The following is a 17,062-nucleotide window of genomic DNA, read 5'->3' as shown; positions in this document are numbered from 1 at the left end:
TGGTTTTCTTTTACACAATAATGACTCCACATTAGGGAATTTCCATAAACATTAAATTTAGCGGGAATTTTAATTGACGATTTTTACAGCAACTGGTGTGAGTGTGTAGGGAAGGTAAACATCTGTCCGAAAGAACGAAACTCTTTATAGAAAACAGCTTTCTTATCATATTATATATATACTCTTGATCCAGGAACAGATACAATGTATACTGTTCCCAGCATAATCTTTTACATCATATGTCTTTATAAACAGATAAAGAGGGTGGTAAACTCACTTTAGAGAAAATATAAAGTTCAAATTACAAGTAGTAGAGGGAGATAGGTACCTTCATGAATAACAGTAAAAATTCTTACCAAATGACGTTAACGGTAATTTTTGGTGCATGACAATAAAATATGCACTTTCTTTTCATCTTTTAGATGAGGGGGGATAGGACCTTTATCGGGACTCCGGGATCGGGTGTTTTTAAGCTCAGGATTTCGGGATTGACCCTTTCGGGATCCGTGAATCCTTTTTTCGGATTTCGGGATGTCAGGATTTGCTTTATTTAAATTCGGGACCTTAGGATTTCGTTTTTTCAAGTCCGGGATTTCGGGATCAAGACCCCTCCTATCCCCCCTCTTAGATGATAAAAAAAAACCTGAATGATTTTGACGAATCAAATTAATTTCTTTCCAAAAATAACAGTAATTTTATGAGACTTCTGATGAATCACAATAAAGATAATTTGATGAATCAAGCTAAAATTTTAATCCTTTTTAGTTTAAACAATATTTATTCAGATAAATCAACATTAAAGGATAATATACATTGAAATAATATTAAGGATTCAGAAACAAGCAATTTTTAGCCATGGCTTTAAAGTTTAACAGTTTATTTTCGATAATATGAGTTTGACTGTCCCTCTGGTATCTTTCGTCCCTCTTTTAATCAATTTGATGCTTATTAAACGGTAGCCGAAAATGGCCGTTTGACTCCTGAGGTAAAGGGCATTACTACCCTCTATCAACAAAATGTAGAAAATTCATGATTCATCATGTTCATGGGGGATCTAGTCCAAATAATTATGACGTCTGGCAAGGCTATTTTTTTTCTTTCTGGGACGCCTTGTCGTAGAAAAAAAATAAAATAGCCTTGCCAGATGTCATAGTTATCTCGACTAGGGCGGATCCAGCCATTTGTAAAAAGGTGTATACCCAACCTAGGATAGAGGAGGGTTCCAACTATATGTCCCCATTCAAATGCATTGATCCAGCCATTTTAAAAAGGGGGGGTTCCCAACCCAGGACAAAGGGGGGGGTTCCAACTATATTTACCCATTCAAATGCATTGATCGGCCAAAAAAAAGGGGGGTTTGAACCCCCCCCCCCCCCCCCTGGATCTGCTAATGCTAAGGTCAAAATTGACACAGGACCATATATTGACAGGACTTATGACATGTATGACACTACCTAATTGTAGCTGATTTCATCTTCGGTCATAGTAAACAATGGTTAATAAAGATATGATACAGAAACCAAGATGTGTTAAAAACTTACTTGCTTTTATCCTAAATTATAATTTCTGATTATATATCAATAAAATGTCATTCAAACATTTCAAACTAGTTTTAAAGTGATGCCTGCGTATCAAATTTGTTTAAAATTGCATTCATTTTATCATACATTGTAATTGTGCAGACTGCAAGCAGGGTAATAAAAAATGGCATTGGTTGCATTTCTTAATTCAAAAAAACATCTTAAAACACTTAATTGACATCAAATACATATGAAATAAATCACCCTTACATGTATTTTGGTAATTTTTTATGACAAAATATATCTACTTTTTACTAACACTTTTTTACTTTTAGAATTATATATGTGGGTAATTGTTTTAGAAGTTCTGATAATTTTTCAAACAGATGCTACCAAAATCCATAAATATATCTCTTGGAGTTAAAGATATTATCAATTTTATACTCAAAAGCTTATCAGATTCATTTTTTGATAGAAATACTGTTCACAGATTGACACAACTTGTCTTGTTAAATCACTTTAATAACATGAATAATGGATCAACCTGAGATTTACTATAAAAGATGAGAAAATTACCAAATGGATATTCAAAGTCATAAGTCGAAAAATAAACTTGACAACCCCATGTAAAAAAAAATTGAAAGACCAAAAGGTGTATACATACAAAACACAACATAGTCCTAGATTTTAACTAGAAACTGAGCAAAATGAACCCCACCATACAATGGGCTATCCTAATTTGCTGTTATCTACATGTACATGATCATGATGATGTACTTACTTCAATTTTTTATTAAATTGACTTTGTATTTCTGGTTTTAGATGCCTCAAGAGTTCAATGTTTTACAGTGCTACAAGTGTCAGACGTTTCAAGTCCATCAAGTAAAAAAATCTACAAAATGGAACTGTAAATTATGTGGTGAAAAACAGTCCATTAAAAAGGTAATTATTAAATTTCTACCCATATCCAACACAACATAAACTCTTCCAAATGGCAACAAGGGGGGGTGTGAGTTCGAACCCCGCCAATAGGGGTGCACTGGACTCCAATCTATATTGACTAGGATTGTCAGTTTTCCTATCGAAAGGTCTGTGACTTTCTCTGATATCATGTGTTCTAGATTGACAAGGTTATAACAGACAATAAATACTTGAGCAATTATCAACTTGGTAGGTACTATTAGATGAGTTTCCAATTTCGTTTTTATGAATGAACTTAACCTGGGATCATTTGAGGAAAATGTCATAGGACATAAAGACTTTAATCATGTTAATTAACCAGATGTTTACTTTTTGTGGTCAAATTTTTTCAAGAAAAATATTCAATTGAATGGTCATGTAATTAACCTGTTAATGCTCTGATATCTATACAAACCATCAGTTATGAATTGACTAGTACTAAAAGAGGGGCTAACATGGCTAAAGATAACGAAGTGACATTCAAACTCATTGATTGAAAATAAACTGACAACTCCATGCATGGCTAAAAACAAGATAAACAGACAAATAATAGTACATAAGACATAACAGAAAACTAAAGACTTAGCAACACAAACCCCACCAAAAACGGGGGGGGGGGTTCAGGTGCTCTGAAGGTAAGCAGATCCTGCTCCACATCTGGCACCCATCATGTTGCTTATCATCATTACAAACCCGTTAAACAGTCTAATATAACCCATTTAATCATTTAATATGTTAACATTTGAACAGGTATTTGGAAGAGGATCTGGTTATGACTGTAGACAGCATGTACAGAAACTAAATTTATTAAGAGCTGAACAAGGAAACAGGGATACAGTTGAAAACCAGTGTGTCTCCTCAACAGATGGTTATCAAAGCAGGTTTTCATTTCAACAGGTATATACAGTTCTATAGCAAAAGCCCCTGAAAGTTTACAAAACAACACCAATATTAAAAAAACAAACTGGAGGAGCCTTGGTGGCTGAGTACACATGGTCTAAGTAGTAACTAGTGTAATCACCAGCTAGTCAACACTGAGGTTGTGAGTTTTAACCCCTGCTCTTGTTGGTGCACTGGACTCCAATCTAAATAGACTAAGATTATTAGTTTTCCTATATATAAGGTCATGGTTTTCTCCAGGCACTTTGGCTTCTTCCACCATGTGTCCACCAATAAAAACTGGCCGTCACAAAATGCCCAAAAGTGTTGCTTAAAAGTGGTGCTAAAACACCAAAATCAAAATCAATTAAAAAAAAACATATAACATTAAATGTAAGTGAAAGCAGTCATAATAAAAGCAATTAAGGGATTGCTGCAGAAATTTAATGAGATTGATATGTTTTGGTAAAGTCGTCTATAAAGTGAGGTAAACAAGGATCACTGTTTGTCTGCCTGTTCATGTGCTTTGATGCAAATTAGCAGAAACTTAACACAGTTGTTGAACACTACCTCATAATAAAAAGAATATTGATTCTACCAATCAATGGCCAATGATTGGCAGCAGTACATGTTCACATAAACCAATGCATTGTGATTTGTAGTTAAAAAAACATATTTTTATACATTGAAATGAAATATTAAGGTTGAAACAGATGTTATTAATATGATATAACTACATATATATATATATATTTCCTCATTTTATACAAGTTGCATACGTTTAATTCCAGGCAGGAACAGAACCATACTATCATTACAATTATCATTGTTATAACATACCGGTATACTAATTTACATTTAGTGTAACATCAAGACATGGAATATATATAATCTATTTCAAAAAGTTTAAAGGGGAGATAATTAAATTTGATGGGCAGAGGTATCCGTTTATGAGTTCACTCACAATTCTGGTTACGGTATTTATATTTTTTAGTATGATAATGATATTAATGATGATGATGAAGCTGATAGGAATGAAAAATTACCTCAGACAGAATCAGGGAAGTGGTCAAAGTATGTGGATATTACAGAAGAAATGGGAGATAACTCAGAAACAACAAATCAGCCTGATGAGTTAGGAGAAGAAATGTACACAACAGATAAAAGTAAATTTGATGGTTTTCAAAAACAAAAAAGAATGGCTAGAAAGAGGTAATTAGAGTCTTTTGACAGCATTAAACGCCTTTTAAGGTGTTAACATGGGAGGAAGTGAGAGCTGTTATTCAGACCAAATCTAAAAACATAAAACTTCTTTGGCACTATGTATAGCATATTTACCTGACGATATCAAGAATTTGGTATTTAGTCAAATCTTAACCGGAAATTGTGATTCTAAAATTTATTAAATGTCAACAACATGTCGAAATATTTAGGCTTGAAATAAATATATTTTTGGATAAGTTAATGCAAGCACACGAGGTGTATAGTGTCTTATACGATTACAGGTTTGTAATGTTTAACAACCATATTATATCAGTGTGTAAACATGTTAATTATGAGCTTTGAAAGTCAAGTAGTTCGAGCATTTTTCTGAGTAAGTGTTAAAAAATTTCAAACAAATATTCTTTACTGTGGTTAGCATTCAATAGTCGTCAGTATCTATAGATTAACAACTTGTGGTTATATTGATAATTTAGAATCTTCCTTGAAGGTGGTGCACGAATTCGCAGCTAAATAACTCAATTGATGTGTCATTTGTATACAAGAGTTATATTCCTTTGAACTATGAGTCTATGTTTAATTTCATAAAGTCAATATGTTGATTGTCTACCTTTAACAGGGTTATAATTATATCTTATAAATATAGTTTTTTTTATTGAATTTAAAATCGTTACAAAATCAGTAATGTACTAGATACTCGTATTTTTCAATAGTTTATCAAAGACATTTATGTATATCTATAATTTCTTTTATTTGTTTTGAAATGTTTAAAATTAATATATACCAATATAAAGAATTATTTTGTTATCTTATAAATATTTTTTTGTGATCAGTAAGTGTTCATACCGTGCTTATACGTAAAAAAATAAACAAGGTCAAATCTGCCTTCATCATCACTAATTTTTTAGAGCGATGAGACAAACTGATATAAATCACAGATCACAGGCACTTACAGAATAAAACTTTCCCTTGTTAGGGGGAAATATTCTGGAACAAGCAAATATGTCACAGAAAAAGCATCTTCCCAGTATTCATGAAATTGCTCTCTATTAAAGCCATATCCTGGAAATTATTAAAAAAAAAACACTTTTTCCTACTTTTTGAGGTACAATATGCCGGTGAAAAACATTAATTGTGCTGTCAAGAATACACTGTTTCAAGTTGTGGTATGCATCAAAAACTGTCCAACAGCATTCATCATTCTACTCGTAAAGGCATTTGTTTCTAAGATCGGTATGGTGTATACCATTATGCCAGAACTCAAATGAAGCATTAAGCTGATGTAACTTATCTGCTTTACTCGATCCCTGAAGACAAATACATTAAAGAAGTGTAATAACGCCTAACACAAACACAAAACAGTACACCATAGTCACCATTTTATTCCAGAAGCTTCTAACTGATGCCGAATGCTAGAGTGTAAAATTGTAATTGGGACCTACCCAAAACAATTAGAACTTTTATGAAAAAGACTATAAATGAAAACAGAACTATATCATCTTCCTATAATGATTAAATGTTAGGAAAATTGACCAGAGTTATCTTACTTTAATCACAGAGAGGGGAAAGCAAGCAATTTTTAATTTAAGCCTAATTAACATTAAAACAATTTTCCACTAACAAATAAAGTTACCTTATTGAAATATAAGGACTTTGTTAGCTAAATCTATCAATTTTATTAGATATATATTATGATTTTTTACGACAATAGAGAAACATGCTACTATGTAGATGTGCATATAGACAGGAAATTATGATTCAGATTTTTTTCTAGGAGTTGCGCCCCTTTGAACTTATTTGCCTCAATATCCTACTGCAACAGTTTAACAGTTGAAATTATGAATCGAGTTTTTTTCTAGGAGTTGCACCCCTTTGAACTTATTTGTCTCAATATACTACTGCAACAGTTTGTCATTGCAACTCCTCTGAAACCACACAACATAATTTCATGAAACCTTTTAGATTACAAGGATATACTTAATGTAGATGTGCATATCGACAGGAAATTATGATTTAATTTTTTTTCTTACAGTTATTTTGTTTGTCCAGAGACAATGTGGGGGCGTGGGATATGTTAGCCCACTCACTAAGGTTCTTTAATTTCAAATGAAATGTAACATTCATGATGACGCCAGCTTTCACAATAATGTGCACAGCTAAACAAATGAAAACCTTAAAAGAAGTGGTATTTTTATTATCCTAGTAAAAAAAGTGTTTTCATTTTATCATAATAAGATTATCGTTATTGTTTTCAGAAACTGGCAACAAAATTCCAAAAGAAGTGATGAATATTCCGAATACAATCCTACTTCTTCTGCAAACAATTTCAGGGCTAACCATCCTTTCAAAGAACAACAAAATGTTGCTATGGATACAGCATCTGACGAGAATATATACAACAAAATCAAAAGTGGAAATAAGCTTAATAATCACAAAACAGATAAACCTTTTGCAGAAGGTAGTAAACAAGATTTTTCTAGTTTAACATTTACAGGTCAGAGTGCAAAGGTTAGAGGTTATGGTTACCCATCTGAAGGTGTTAATGAAACAGGAATAAACAATTTATCAAAATCGACCAATGTTTTTGACTTGAAAAACTCTAGGTTAAGTCAAGTAGAAACAGTAAAGTCAAAGGAATCGCCAAATACCATTGAAGCCAAGAGTTCTAAATGGGGACAATTTGTTGAGGACGAGACCATGAGCTCTAGTGATGATAGCGATGATGAACAGGGCATATATTTTACTGTTAATCCCGTCGTAAAATTTCAGGAATCTCAGTCATCACAAGAAGAAGAGTCTGACTCTTCAAATTGCCAAAAATATTTTCATCATAAAATTGAGAGGTCACCTAAAGGGTTTGTCACAAACGAATTTCCTGCCTTCAAGAAAGAAGAGTTATTTTCTCCAAAAGTCATGAATGGGGTTGAATTGTCCCAAGACAATGTTACTAATTTTTCAAGTAATGTCTTATATCCTATAAATACTAATACTTATGCAACAGGTTCTATTATGAAAAAGGGAGGTAACTCAGCAAACAAACAAAATGTTCCTCTCAGCAATAATGCAGACGACACAGAAATCATCATGAATTCTATAGAGAAATTGCCAGGTACAAAACATTTGTTTAAAGTTGATGACTTGAATGATGAGGACTTAGATTTTGAAATTTGATAGAGTTCAAAATATTTTATGTTAATGAATGAATAAATTATCAGTTTAATGTTTCAGTGTTTATGCCTCTCTCACTGTTTTATGAGATTCAATGTTTGTATATATGTGAGGTGCTGTCATCTTGGATATGTTCAATACATTCAAGATACATTTTACAAATAAAGAATAGAAAAATATAATTGTCTGAATTGAGGTTTTGAAAATGTCTTCAAGTCTGATATCTTTCTGCACATTTTGAATCACGATCATTAGCCTGGATATTACTGTAAATCTACCATTTATTTTTTATATTCTGTTATATTTTAAGAAAACAAGATTGAATTTATTGTCTATTTTTTTTTTTTTTGAACAGATCAAAAACTCTAAATATTTCAAAGAATGGGATTTAAGTGGGCAAAATACAGTCTGATGGAGAGTTGTCTCATTGGCACTCACACCACATCTTCCTATATCTATTCAATGATAGAGAGCTGTCTAAACAATATCAAACTATAAATCTTCCTATTAAAGATTAAAAAGGGAATAATTTAAAGCAAAGTTATCAAAGACTTTGATTTAACATCTAATTTTAGAAATAATAAGAAAACATTAAGAAAGGCCAGAGACATATATACACATATATCTCTGGAAAAGCATATACACCAACACATGAAAAGGTTCTTATCTGTGTTCTTTAACAAAATGTCTTGTTAAGTTCAGCCTCAAATGCTGTAATGTTATGAAGCTATATAAAGCTTTTAAGTTTCATGAATATGATGGAGAATAGACCATTTGAATTTTGTTAACTTACTATTAGCATTGCATAGCCACATTTTCATGGTTCAGTTTTAAAAGATTTTTTATCCACAGAGAAAAAAAAATTGTCTTACTTTCATGACATGTGAGGAGTGTTGCAGGATTTGAGACATGGGTTCTTGTTTAGAAACTTTGAATAAAAAGATTGTTTAGAGTTTTATAAACAGAAAGTGGAAAAGCTAGACAAATTATATTACATCTATAAACAGATGCCTTTTGATGTTAAGGATGTACTTAGGTGAGGTTAGGTAAAAATTAAGAAATTAAGAAATTAAAATTGATACTATAAGCTGGTAGAGCATCAATTAAAGATAAGGTTAAGCTAAAAATATTGATAGGTCATGGACCTCCTTTTCAAGATATATGAGATTTAAAATATGACAGGAAAAGGCTGACTCGGACTTTTACCTTATATTTGCATTGGTATCATTTGGGTCTCAAAACAAAAGAAAGAAAATCAAGAATCTTCTAAAATTTTGGTAAATGACCTTTCATGAGCTATTAAGTCTTATCTGAAAAGATAAATAGGTGTTATGGGGCAAAATATTTTACATTGTATTGTATGGAAATGACACCAAGGAGTCCGAACATTTGACACAAATTCCAAAACCTCACCTAAGTACATCCTTAAGGTTCAGTCAGACATATGTCGGTTGTCCTTGGCCTCATTTTCATGGCTCAAGGAATGCATATATAGGTTGTTGTGTTCTTCTTTTGACCATCATGGTAATGTGATGATAAATTGTGGGAATGTGATGCTATTGGTAACGATTTTTGTTGCAGAAAGCTTGACTAAGGGATTGTGTTCCGTCCACAGCCTCTACTACAGCGGTGTTAGCTAACTTCTTAAAAGCTTTATATTTTAGAAGGTGAAAGACCTGGATGCTTCATACATACTTTGTATATAGATGCCTCATGTTACGAAGTTTAGGTCTGTTGCATATCCATTAATGTCCTTGACCTCATTTTCTTGGTTCAGTGACTACTTGAAATAAAAGTTAAGATTTTTTGTAATGTTAATTTCTCTCTTATTATGAGTAATAGGATAACTATATTTGGTATGTGTGTACCTTGCAATGTCCTCGTGTCCGTCATACAGTTTTCACATGACCTCGACCACATCTCATGGATCAGTGAACAAGGTTGAGTAATGGTGGACAAGTCTATATCTCAGATACTATAGGCAATAGGTCTTGTATATTCGGTGTATGGAAGGAGTGACAGGTATCAATTGACCTTGACTTTATTTTCATGGTTCAGTGGTTTATATAGTTAGTTTTTGTGTTTTGGTCTGTTTTTCTTATAATGTATGCAATAGGTCTACAATATTTGGTGTATGGAATGATTGTAAGGGGTACATTTCTAGCTGACAAGTGTCATCTGACCTGGACCTCATTTTCATGGTTCAGTTACAAATCAGAGTTAAGTTTTTGAGTATTGTTCTTTTTTTCTAATACTATAACCAATAGGTCTACTACATTTGATGTATGGACATATTTTATGATGTACATGTCAGTCTCTCAGGTTTTATTTGACCTTGACTTCATTTCCAGGGTTAATTGCTCAGTGTTAAGTTTTTGTGTTTTGGTCTGTTTTTCTTAAACTGTAAATTAGGTCAACTTTATTTGTTCATTGTTTAATGAAAGAATTGTAAGCTTTACATGTCTGTCTGGCATGGTTCATCTGACCTTGACCTCATTTTCATGGTTCATTTGTCAATATTAAGTCTGTTTCTTAGAAACTATAAGCAATCGGTCAACCATATTAAGTGTAGTGAATGATTGTAAGTTGTACACGTATTTCTTATTTGGTTTATATGACCTTGACCTCATTTTATCGGATCATGTTAAGTTTATATGATATGTAGTAAAGTTTTATATTTAGGACTCTCAACATAACCATAAATGATTAGTAAAGAAGGTGAGACATTTCAGCGTGTCCACTCTTGTTATAGAAGTTCCTTCATAATATAAGTTCCAAATGGAAACAATATTCTGGAATATTTCCACTGGAATAAATATTACAGTGAATGTTCCTAACGGAATAAATGGTATAGAATATTTGTTCCAACAGGAACAGATATTATGACATTGTTTATAACAAAGTTTCCATTGGAACTTCTGTAAGGTGGAACAAATATACGTTGACAGTTCTGAACATTGTCTAAGTTATGGATGTGATGCTTTAATTTCTAGAAACAAAATAGTATTCTAGAATTACTGTAACTAGGATGCTATATTATTATTGGGAAGGACACTGTTTAAATAGGTTTTTTCTCTTCTACAACTGCTATGTTCAGTTAGTTTGAGTACAAGGTCAACTATTGTATTTAAAGTAATATTGCAAGGTATGCTGGAGTTTCTCGCTGTATTGAAGACCTATTGGTTACCTTCTGCTGTTGTCTGTTCTATGGTTGGGTTGTTGTCTCTTTGACACATTCCCCATTTCCATTTTCAATTGTATGTTGATCATCTATAACCTTGACATGTTTTCATTTCACTATTTATTCATTTTCCTTGATCGTTGACCTCATTTTCATGGTTCATTGGTCAGCATATTGATATGTTTATCTTTCCTCGAAGAAGAAGAACAGTAACAATTTGTTAGAATGGTTGACCTCTGCTATAAGTAAGTGTAAATCCGTCCAATTTGGTCTTATTCTGAGGGTCTAAATATCCATCTGGGAGAACTCATCTGACTTTGGTCTCTTCCTGGTCCATAAGTTCGTGTTATAAGGTGCCTGGGCAGTTTCTGAATTACTAGTATTAGTAAAATAAAAAACAAGAATGTGTCCATAGTACACGAATGCCCCACTCGCACTATCATTTTCTATGTTCAGTGGACCGTGAAATTGGGGTCAAAATTTTAATTTGGAATTAAAATTAGAAAGATCATATCATAGGGAACATGTGTACTAAGTTTCAAGTTGATGTAACTTTAACTTCATCAAAAACTACCTTGACCAAAAACTTTAACCTGAACTTCGCACTATCATTTTCTATGTTCAGTGGACCATGAAATTGGGGTCAAAACTATAATTTGGCATTAAAATTAGAAAGATCATATCATGGGGAACAAGTGTACTAAGTTTCAAGTTGGTTGGACTTCAACTTCTTCAAAAACTACCTTGACCAAAAACTTTAACCTGAAGCGGACGGACGAACAGAGGCACAGACCAGAAAACATAATGCCCCTCTACTATCGTAGGTGGGGCATAAAAACAAGAATGTGTCCAAAGTACACGGATGCCCCACTTGCACTATCCTTTTCTATGTTCCATGGACTGTAAAAATTGGGTAATAATCTAATTTGGCATTAGAATTAGAAAGATTATACTATAGGGAACATATGTACTTAGTTTCAAGTTGATTGGACTTCAGTTTCATCAAAAACTACCTTGGCCAAAAACTTTAACCTGAAACTCCCACTTTCATTTTTTATGTTTAGTGAACAGTCAAATTGGAGTCACAAGTCTAATTTGGCTTTAAAATTAGAAAGATCATATCATAAGCAACAAGTGTACTAAGTTTCAATTTGATTGGACTTCAGCTTCATCAAAAACTACCTAGACCAAAAACTTTAACCTGAAACTCCCCTTTCATTTTCTATGTTCAGTGGACCGTGAAATTGGGGTCAAAAGTCTAATTTGGCTTTAAAATTAAAAAGATCATATCATAAGCAACAAGTGTACTAAGTTTCAAGTTAATTGGACTTCAGCGTCAACAAAAACTACCTTAACCAAAAACTTTAACCTGAACGGAGCCACAGACTAGAAAACATAATGCCCCTCTACTATGGTAGGTGGGGCATAAAAAAAAAATCGGCAACTGTACGTGATATGTTATCCGCATGATGACGTTTGAGGGATTGAAAGTAGTTCATTTCTGCCGTATGTGATTCATTTGACCTCGAACTCCTTCACATGTTAGTATTGGTGAATGCTAAGTTATTAACATCAGACGTCATTTATCAGTCAAAATATGATGTGTTGTAGAGAACCAATATGAAGTGTTCTGTCATCTTCCTAACCTTGGACCTGCCATTTAATGACAAGTTGCTGTATTACTTTAAATTAGACGTTCGGGGCTGAACAAAAAGCAGAAGATACCAAGGGGACAAAAATTGAAATAGAGAAATATAATACAATTGCTAAAAAGGTGTAATTACAAAACACTGCATAGAAAACTACGTTGATCAACATGACCGTCATCAATAACAAAGGTGATCTCGGGTACTCTAGAATGGTAGGTTGATCTTGCTCCACTAGATACACATAATGACATCAAAGATATATTGATATGTCATAATCAAAGAAAAGGTGCGAAATTGTGGCTATGACAATTGAATATAAAAAAGAAGATGTGGTATGATTGCCAATGAGACAACTATCCACAAAAGACCAAAATGACACGGACATTAACAACTATAGTTCACCGTACGGCCTATAACAATGAGCAAAGCCCATACCGCATAGTCAGCTATAATAGGCCCCGATAAGACAATGTAAAACAATACACCTTATCGCTATTCCCGGCTGACCCGTCCGCTTGAACTTTTGACGTCAACAACAATCACTTTTCCATTGTGGCGTCAGACATTTTGTTTTATGACGTCAAAATTTTACGGGAACCTGTGTGATTTCCAGCAATGGCGGACAAATAGCGATAAGGTGTATTCAAACAAGAAAACTAACGGCCTTATTTATGTAAAAAAATGAACGAAAAACAAATATGTAACACATAAACAAACGACAACCACTGAATTACAGGCTCCTGACTTGGGACAGGCACATAAATAAATAATGTGGCGGGGTTAAACATGTTAGCGGGATCCCAACCCTCCCCCTAACCTGGGACAGTAACATATTTGTGGTCTTCTTTAAAACTCTAGGACGAATTCTCAACCCTTGCTTCAAATCTTGCTTGTACGCAGCAACCATGCCATCAAGGAAATCTGATAGACCTCGAAAACCCTGGAATATATACACTCCAATCGCAGGCACTGCTGAAATGTTAATTCGTTATTCCAGAAAATCTCCTGTATAAAGGCAACCTCATATGATTGAAGGAACATTTAGGGATGAAGTGGACAACCGTTTATAGTTCCTATAGGAATGGTGATTTGAAAAGCACGTTTTCCAAGTGTCACAAAGATGTTGTCAATAAAAAATATGAGATTTTCTCATTACTTGGCGTCTGTCGTCCGTTATCTTATATACAGAAATAGTCTCTGATGAAACTATTGTATTAACTTGGTCACAATCATTATTGGGGTATCTAGTTTTAAAAAATGTCTCCCATGACATTATAATTGCTTCTCAGTCATATAAAAATAGAACACAGCTCCTGGGTAAAATGCAAGTTTTGTTCAGACAGTCTTTTATCTTGAAGACCGCTATAGATAGAAAAGTCTACATAAAACTCACAGACATTCGTCTCAGAAAAAAAATATCCTATATAGATAGAGGAAGATGTGGTCTGAGTGCCAACGAGACAACCGTCTTCATCCAAATGACAATTTATAATAAAGGTAAACCATGATAGTTCAATGTACGGCCTTCAATATAAAGGTATATTGGGGGGGGGAATTCTGAGACAAGTGCCTGTGATAAAACTACATAAAACATTTTTGATCATTATCTTGAAATCAATCATTGATAAAATGAAACTTTGAATAGCAAAAAGGATTGATATACAAGACAAATTTAAGTCTCTGAAAGAGGTCAAATGACTGAAATCGACAAACGAATTGGAGTTATTGTCCTTTAATGAAGATTTTTCCATTTGTGTGCGTTCAAGTTCGCCTGTTATCTGAAAACTATATTAAACAGATACAGAAACTGCAGATTAAATTAAAGATCATCACCCAGTTACGGTCTACAAAAAAGTGAATTGACGAATTCATCAGAGGAATCCTTAAAGAAGTTATTGCTCTTAAATAACTAATTCTAATATGACGTTCCTTTTTTAGCTTTGGGTACAAAGCCATGTTCTAATTTGAATAGAACATGGGCTGCACGTGATTGACTTTACAATTGAAATTGAACAACGCCAGAGATCAAAATGGACATTTTTGTTGGTGTTGCTCGCTAGGAATTTAAATAAAAACATTCTAAAAGTAATTTTAAATGTTTCTGTTCTTTTTTTTATTGATAAACTGTTGATTTTTCTATAACGTTTTTGGTCATCAAATCAAAATGGCGACATTTCGAACGTCTACTATAGGTCCGCTTCTAAGAACAAAAGTTCAAAATATTCCTATTAGAATCGAAATAATTCTATCATGCCATGTTCTAAGCTCATTTTAACATGGGTAGGCATTATATTTGTAAACATTTAATACATCGCTAACGCTCGGTATTAAGATATTAACAAACACAATGCCTACCCATGTTAAAATGAGCATAGAGCATGGCATGAAATAATTATTTCTTAATTTTTAGCGTTTTTTGCCGATTATTAAGTTCAAAACTGTAAATGATAGACGGGCACTTTAAAAATGCAAAATTAGTCAGCAAGACAGTCGATCACATGAAGATGAATGATCTACACAAAGAAGTCAATATGACCTATGTCAATGATTTTCATCAGTCGATTCCTTATTGGAGAATCTGCCTAATGACAGTGATCACTATTTTTTGGCGATTTTGCAAAAATGATCAACAAGACATTATCTCACTAACAAATAAGTCAAATATTGCCGAATTCGTTAGCAGACACATACAAATTTTCAGCAGTACATTTTAAATTGTCCGTTAATGACGATTTTTTTTGGTGCTTTTCTGTGTTTTGAGCAAACACTAAAGAAGATAGGTATCTTTGTAAACCAGATACATATAGTTCATGGCTCATGGTGTACATAAACCTAGGTGAGAGACACCGCTAAAATTGAAAATGGAAATGGGGAGTATGTTAAAGAGACAACCGTCTGACAATAGCAGAAACCAGCCCATGCATGACCACCAATTAATGGACCTCCAACGCAGCGAGAAATTTTGTACCCTGGGTTGAGACTCTAGTTTTGTAGTGTTGTCGCCTGTTTTTTTTTTCCCTCTATTTATTTTCGAGTTTTGAACGTCTTCCTAGGCCTCTTTTTTCATTTTTTTCTCCTAATTGTGAAATTTCTTTATTGCTTCTTCAACAACAACAAAAAAGTTTTAACAAGTCATACTTCTGTCGAATGACCATAGCCTAAGCATGGTGCAGTGATACATATTGTACATATCAGTCTGAATATAAACTCATCATAGATACCAGGACTAAATTTTGTATATATACGCCAGACGCGCGTTTCGTCTACAAATGACTCATCAGTCGGACGCGCGAATCCAAAAAAGTTTAAAAGGCCAAATAAAGTATGAAGGTGAAGAGCATGACTTATGTCATTAATAGCATATTATATACACAGAGTATGTAAAGTTGTAAAAATTTTGAGGATGAAGAGCACGTTTTCCTTCATTTCCAAATCAACCATTAATATTTTCAAATTTAAAATTGAAACCAAGGTGTTTCAGTCAGTTGCGGATTCAGACGGTAAATCGAGACATTTTATTGTACCCCTCCCCATGATCCTCAATTCAATCATGGATCCGAGCATGTTAATTTATATTGTAGGTTCATATCATATCCAAGTTAAAAAGGCATTAGCTACGAGGATGCAGATATGTATATGCTATATACTAATACACTTTAGAATATATGTCTATATGGCCAGCCTATGAGATATACAGATAATAGATACTTGAAATGTGAATTTTTTGTTCAACCAATAACATGAATAATGAAAATGAAATGGTGAAATTTTAGCACGCAGCTTGGTTCACTTAAGTCAAGATAAGCTAAGAAGCAATGCTGTAGAATTTTTCACTTGCAAGCGAATAATTCAATGTCTGATGATTGAATCCATATTCGCCCTTTATCTAGAGATGGGATACGCCTGGGAACATTATATCTCACAATGTATGTGTCCCTGGTTACGCATAAACCATGTGTGTTCAGCAATTGAAAGGAAAATAACGGTCATATTGCAAATGAAAAACAATGGTAAGCCATTCGGTTGCATACTACTTATTTCGATCCTCAATCAATCATTCTTATACAGGTAAAAACGATGATTATCATATTATTTTAACCTTTTATATAAAATCAAACAGACATGAGAATAAAAAAAAAAAGATCCAATTGCACGTGCTCGCCATCTATTTAAATATTTATATTTATGCCACTTTCCATCTTGTTATTTGACTGTCGGAAGTTCCCGGTGGTCGCTCTTGGTGGTTTTTTTTAGATGGCATGTACATCTAAATACACATGAAATGCTGTTACATATTATCAAATCCCTGTATCGTAAATTGTTTTATAATGGTATTTATTTTAGTGTGTTATAAATCAAATATGAGAATCTAAGTAAAATTGGTGAACAAAAATTTGATGGCTTATGTCCCTTGAGGCCGGTCATTAAAAACAAATATCGTATTTATTATGTGCACTTGGACTAAGAGCAACTGTATAATATGT

At 33.2% G+C, this 17,062-nt stretch overlaps 1 protein-coding gene across 2 annotated transcripts; it reads left to right on the top strand.

The window, feature by feature from the left end:
* The first annotated feature begins 34 nt into the window (after positions 1 to 34).
* Positions 35 to 7,800, top strand: LOC143054370 (uncharacterized). Of its 2 annotated transcripts, none has more exons than XM_076227372.1 (5): positions 35 to 114; positions 2,343 to 2,462; positions 3,231 to 3,377; positions 4,354 to 4,571; positions 6,836 to 7,800. In XM_076227372.1, the coding sequence occupies exons 2-5, from the start codon at positions 2,343 to 2,345 to the stop codon at positions 7,749 to 7,751; spliced, it is 1,401 nt and encodes a 466-aa protein (XP_076083487.1). In that variant the 5' UTR covers positions 35 to 114; the 3' UTR covers positions 7,752 to 7,800. The 2 variants fall into 2 exon arrangements, with proteins under 2 accessions (XP_076083487.1, XP_076083489.1); XM_076227374.1 differs by having other exon boundaries at positions 58 to 97.
* The last annotated feature ends 9,262 nt before the right edge of the window (positions 7,801 to 17,062 follow it).

The sequence above is a fragment of the Mytilus galloprovincialis genome, chromosome 12 (assembly GCF_965363235.1).
Source record: "Mytilus galloprovincialis chromosome 12, xbMytGall1.hap1.1, whole genome shotgun sequence".
Taxonomy (NCBI): domain Eukaryota; kingdom Metazoa; phylum Mollusca; class Bivalvia; order Mytilida; family Mytilidae; genus Mytilus; species Mytilus galloprovincialis.
The sequence above is the reverse complement of the archived record's forward strand: the minus strand, read 5'-3'. Positions and strand labels throughout refer to the sequence as shown.

Coding starts and splice junctions, on each gene's coding strand:
- LOC143054370 (XM_076227372.1), top strand. CDS start 2,343: ATGCCTCAAGAGTTCAATGTTTTACAGTGCTACAAGTGTCAGACGTTT. Junction 2,463..3,230: donor AAAAACAGTCCATTAAAAAG/GTAATTATTAAA, acceptor ACATTTGAACAG/GTATTTGGAAGAGGATCTGG. Junction 3,378..4,353: donor GCAGGTTTTCATTTCAACAG/GTATATACAGTT, acceptor TATATTTTTTAG/TATGATAATGATATTAATGA.